The sequence below is a fragment of the Rutidosis leptorrhynchoides genome, chromosome 3 (assembly GCF_046630445.1).
Source record: "Rutidosis leptorrhynchoides isolate AG116_Rl617_1_P2 chromosome 3, CSIRO_AGI_Rlap_v1, whole genome shotgun sequence".
NCBI classification, from domain to species: Eukaryota; Viridiplantae; Streptophyta; class Magnoliopsida; order Asterales; family Asteraceae; genus Rutidosis; species Rutidosis leptorrhynchoides.
Window position 1 is genome coordinate 110,322,145 of NC_092335.1, and position 6,000 is coordinate 110,328,144.

Genomic DNA, 6,000 nt, shown 5'->3' on the forward strand with positions numbered 1-6,000 from the left:
TACATGTTTGGATATATGTTAAATGGTGACATATATTTACAAAGTTATATACTGTGATTTTTGATTTTTTTTATTGTATAAAGTATAACATAATGACTTGTGACCGTAACAAGCCATGACTTTTGACTATATAAAGTTGGGAAAAAAATATGTAATGATGAATTATTCAGCGAATATTCATTAACTCATTTAATCAACGAATATGGATATATAATCGATGAATTAAATCTAATGATATGAATATAAATATGGATGCATTTTTTTAGTGAATACAGATGTGAATATAACATAATCTGATTCAGTATCATCCATAACAGTGACTATCTTAGTAGAAAAGCTACTATGAGGAATTGAGGACTAATCAGCAAATTTGAACAACTCGTTATTCGTTGGCTATTTATTTACTTGGTGTGTTGTAGACTTGTAGTCGTTTCTTTAAAAGCAGGCAATGAAATTTTTTCCATATTATTTAAAGTGCTACGGGCTATAATGTTACAATTGTACTAATGTTCCTTCTAGAGATAAATTGATGGATGACAACTCTCATAAATATAACGTAAAAATGAATAAATGTGAATGTTGATTGTTTTTTTAAAAATAAATAAATAAATATAACGTATAAGATTGGGGTGATCATGTGGAAGGAGATGAGTAAACGGCTATATTTAGTTTGTGTGGAAGTAGATCGTCATGAATTGTAGCTTTCATATCACGGACGACCAATCTCATCAAATAGGACAACGACTTTGGTGGTTGGTAATACCATATCAACCGAAACAATAATACTCAATTTGTGAGGAGGTAAGATGTACACTTTTTTTTTTTCGAATTCGAAAGATAAAGTAAGTCTTTCACGGACGTGACAATTATTTTATTTTAATAGAATTTTTTAACATTGAGTTGTAGCTCAACTGATAGTGACATACTTTTTTTATCGAGAGGTCAGAAGTTCGACTACTTTAGGCTGCAACATTGCACACAATGTTATCCCTGACCTGAAGTATCCACCCATGTCACCTTTCGAATTCGTGGGGGGTTTTACCGACATGCCCTCATATTGGTTCGGGTTTTCTCCAGGGCAATAGTTGAGGGCGGTTTATGCAACTATGAGAGACGAACGCGTGAGTAGTTTAGTTCTCCGGGTAATCTCAAACTGATGTAAAAAAAATAAAAATATATTCTACCTTTCTTCAACTTTTATATCACATTTTCAACCAACTTTCAATCCTACTTTAACATATTAGGTAACAACCTCCTAACACCTTTCCCGCAACCTTCATTCATTTCACTACCTTTGTCACGTCACCACGATCTTAAAAATAAAAAATAAAAAAGTAAAATCATCATCTTGCCATATCAGCGTCACTACTATGTATACTCTAAGGTAAACGACGTGATTCGTGCAGTAAATCTCGACAGTAAATCGACCAGTTTGACCCACCCACCACTACAACCCCAGTTATATTTTCCTAATTTTGTTTTTGGTTATTTTCATTTGTGTCCGTATCAATACTTGATTTTCTTTAGCAAGTCGTTTTTTGAATTGGAAGTATCGGTTTATAGTTTCTTTCATTGATGAATGTTTCGAATTTTAATAGTATTCGTTATTTTAGCAGGGGAAATAAAACATTTAAGACTTGGAAGTCTAATCTAACGCTTGATTCAAATGAGCTCAAGGTTTGCTGACCAAGGTTTTGTCGAGTTAACCGTTCGTTTAAAATTACTAATAGCTGCTTGTTGATTGTATATTCTTAGTGCTAGTATATGGTAAGCACAAAAGACAATGTAATTGATATTTTAGTGTTTATAAAAAACTAAAGAGGCGTTTTAACTTCCAAGTTGTACATATAACCTTTTAAAAACATAATACGTTTCAGATTGATGACCTACCAACAAAAATTTAAATAAAATAAATGGCAATTTCTGCAAACGTAAGCCACAATGAACATTAATTAAAAAATGCAAGAAACTTTCATATTCAATTTTTTAATCATCATACTATCATATTAGGAATTTAGCGCAAAGTCACATTATTTCCATGTAGAAGTATTTTATATTGTTCCAAATCGGCTCCAATGAATGTAGTCACCTTAGGTAAAATAATAATTCAATATACATTGTTATCAAGCTACAGAAATTCATTGATATAAGTTTAAATATATGATTAATTAACATAACTAATCATACTTAGTTGATCTTAATACATGAAATCCTTGATTGAACAATAACATACTATCTCAAAACTAAATACATTGAAAATGACATAGATTTTTCTGATAACAAATTCACTTAGCATTGAATGAAACTTCCATTGATGACCATGAACCAGATTATAATGATCCATGAAAAAAATCGATACAAAAGTTCCATTCTTGAGCAACAACTGCTTCAAAACATGAATTACCACTTCCCAAATTAAAGAAAACTCAGACCCGATTCACCAAAGTTATCCGCCTTCGGGTCACGTAGGTTTATCCACGCAGTACTTCCTAAAGCTCGTGTGACAAAAAACCGTAGCCTTGACATATAATTCAAGGCTACGGAAAAAAAAAAAAAAGGGACTGATCAAAACACGAAACAAGGAATTATACACTGGATTCCCTACTTTCGGTTTTCAGTTTGTTAGATATTTTTGGTTCTTGAGTTGCGAGTGCGTGTGAAGACAATCAAAAGTTTTGAACCAAAATTGTTCAAATTGGTTCAATCTTTTGATCGAAAAGTACAATCTTTAAAGCACTTCATCTTCAACTCTCTTCCTATCTACAAGTCAGGGTACTTATAATTATTAGAGACGATCAAACTGCCATATCATCCACCTTTGTTGGAGTTGACTCGAGTCGAGTTACTAGCAAGTCCACTGCTTCCTTCATCCAACCATATTGGCAAGATTCTTTAGCTTTAGCTGCACTCACCTGATTAAAAATATTATCAAAACAAAAGTTAGCATAAAGCTTTCTAATAAAAACTTATAATTTAATTAAAAAATCGAATATTTTTGCATTTTGAAACTTACCCAATATCTTTGGCGAATGGCTTTCTCAGGCCATTGGTCAAGTTGCTCCTTCACAAGTAAAGGAAACATATGCCCTTCATAGTATGCATCATTGCCTTTACTCTTAAAACACCATTTTCCCAATTCACCCTGTAACATTTAAATTAATAACCATAAGTATTTCATTTATTTTGTAACCCTCAAATTATTCACTAGGCAAATAAGTAACCTCAACAGTTCCAGTTACACCGGCTTCTTCTATTGTTTCTCTTAAAGCAGCAGCCTTTATCTCTTCATCTAATTCCCAACCACCCTGTTAAAAAAAACCCCATAAGTTAAAAAAAAAAAAAAAAAAAAAAAAAAAAAAACACATAATTCACATACAAATGCAATTGTACTTATATATATAGTTGTAGCTATATATTCATTTGAAATATGAAGTTATAATTTACCTTAGGAAACAACATTCCTTTGCCTTTTCTTTGAGCACTTATCACAAGCACCTCGAGTGCATCTTCAAGATTATTGCTTGATGCCTTAATTCCACCTTTTAATCTGTAAGGTATGCATCTGCAGATCATATACACAACAATTATTAAACAATTTCACTGGTAGTTCACAAACCCTAAAAGTGATGTTTTTCCCCCAATTTCAAAATTAACCCAAATCAAATCACAAAATTTGATCAAAAACCATGAATTGTTGTTATAAGAATTGAGACTAACCCAACAACAACGCGTTGACCGCAGTTGTAACGCTGTAAGTCCCTACCACTACGAGCTATTGCTATGGCCACCATAATTGATCAAATTCTTAACGAAACGAAAAATGAATTATATAATAATTAAAAAGCTGTGTCAGTTGCAGCACAAAAACAAGATCTGAGTTGAGATTGAAGAAAGAAGATGGCAGGAAGAACCTGTATATATAGAAAGGTGCTGTACAAGGGGGGGGGGTGTGGGACCTGTGGACCTTGAGTTGTAAGAGGGTAAAAATGGAAATCACTCCGAAATAGGAAATATTAATTGAATAACACTGTGTCAAATGTTGCAAGCTGACTGGCACGTGCCGGTGCTTCCGACGTGGCATGGCCTGACACGAGAAGGTGCATCCGACGTGGATACAGTGGCTCCAGCTCATACATGAAATTCGTAGTAAATTCTTTATGGTGTAGACTGTAGAGATTTTACCAAGAGCACCGAAGAATGACAATATTGCCCTTTCAATATTGTAAAACTTTTTTTTTTCTTTTGATAAATATAATGAGACAAGGCGGGTCTTGAGAATTTAGAGGCCTAGAATAAGATGGAAAAAAGGCTCTTAGGCTCAAGTAGTAATATAAGTTTTTTTTTTAAAAAAGCCTTCTAAATCTTGCTAGAGTGCTAGTAGACTTTAATTTCTTTTTTTATGTGGCATTTGATTGTTGTTTATGGACTTATTGTGTTTCGTATTCGCTGCTTCAGTTATGTTTTCATACTTCTCATGTTTCTCAAATCTCAAATCGCGTCTGTACATATAAAAAAAATTGAGCCCCTAAAAAATATGAGTCCTGAGCGGTTGATCACCTTGCTCCCCTCCGAGCCTCCCCTGCAATGAGAGATATTGTAATTCGTTATATTGATTGGATTGTTTTTAAAAGCAAGACAATAATATTTATATAACTTTAAATTATATAAGAATTGGGCCTAACACACTAGTCCATCCACGGAACATAGCCCTGTTTACTTTTAACGATTATACACAATATTGACGAAAATTAAAGACAACGAGAAGAGTCTGAGTCGTAAGAAGGTGATGAAGTTAGACTATGTGACGACCCGGAAATTTCTGACCAACTTTAAACTTTATCTTTAAATGATTTAATGTTTTCGACGCGATAAGCAAAGTCTGTAATGTTGAGTCTCAAGTTTTGGAACTATATTCATGTAATCAATTATTCTTTGAATGTTCTCGAAGATTCACGAACAATATATATATAACTTAATGTGCATATATATATATATATATATATATATATATATATATATATATATATATATATATATATATATATATATATATATATATATATATATATATATGATTTCAAGTTATTTAGTAAACGATAGTAACATTCGATTATTGATTCGATTGATATTTAGATAAGTTAACTAAAACATTTAAAATGAACCAGTAAAACACTAATTTGCTACAGTATTTTCGAATTGATACAGTACCCGAAAAGCTACATTGTTTTCGTAAAACACTATTTCAAAATGAAAATGTATATATGTATATGTATATACTACGAGACGATGATTTATAGAAGCAAATAACCAAAACACTTAATTGATTAAAGCCACACTTCGAGTGACATAGTTTATCAAAGATTAAGTTTAATTTTTGATAAAGGTACACGTCGCGTAACGAAAAGTACTAGTTTTCTAAGCGTACGAAAATGCATTCGAGAAACCGGAAGCGGGACATAAGTCGAACGTAAACGTACAAGACATCGGAACTAATATTACAAGTCAACGTTGCACAAGAATATATAATAAAATATATATATAATTATTATAAATATTATATATTATATATATAATTAAAAATTATGTCGACAAACTACAAAACAAAACAATGTGAGCTGGACAATGGAGCCATGCGATCGCATGGCCATTGCCCACGAAACCCATGCGATCGCATGGTGGCTGGAGGCAGGAAAAGTTGTATAAATTGCTCGACTTTTGGCTCAGTTTTCACACTCTATCTCTCACGATATATAAATATATATATTTATATTATTATTATTATTATTATTATTATTATTATTATTATTATTATTATTATTATTATTATTATTAAGATTAATATTATTATTAATCTTATTATTATTATCAATAGTATTAATATTATTATTATTATTATTATTAGTATTATACATAAAATATTACGACGAGTGCTGTCCAAGTGATTTCAAAATGGTTTTTCAAGTAAGTTAAAGCTAAGGAAATTATGGGTTATAGTTATGG

At 31.6% G+C, this 6,000-nt stretch overlaps 1 protein-coding gene across 1 annotated transcript; it reads right to left on the reverse strand.

Moving 5' to 3' along the window:
* Positions 1-2,289: 2,289 nt before the first annotated feature.
* Positions 2,290-3,873, reverse strand: LOC139896655 (nudix hydrolase 17, mitochondrial-like). The gene is made up of 5 exons (XM_071879301.1): positions 3,718-3,873; positions 3,445-3,562; positions 3,222-3,305; positions 3,014-3,142; positions 2,290-2,912 (listed from the first exon to the last, which is right to left on the reverse strand). The coding sequence occupies exons 1-5, from the start codon at positions 3,789-3,791 to the stop codon at positions 2,796-2,798; spliced, it is 522 nt and encodes a 173-aa protein (XP_071735402.1). The 5' UTR covers positions 3,792-3,873; the 3' UTR covers positions 2,290-2,795.
* Between the last annotated feature and the right edge of the window lie 2,127 nt (positions 3,874-6,000).

What these genes read in the sequence shown, in the direction of transcription:
- LOC139896655 (XM_071879301.1), bottom strand. Translation starts at nt 3,791, where the DNA reads ATGGTGGCCATAGCAATAGCTCGTAGTGGTAGGGACTTACAGCGTTAC. An exon ending in GGTCAACGCGTTGTTGTTGG is followed by an intron (nt 3,563 to 3,717) that starts GTTAGTCTCAAT and finishes TATGATCTGCAG; the next exon opens with ATGCATACCTTACAGATTAA. An exon ending in AAGGAATGTTGTTTCCTAAG is followed by an intron (nt 3,306 to 3,444) that starts GTAAATTATAAC and finishes TTTTTTTAACAG; the next exon opens with GGTGGTTGGGAATTAGATGA.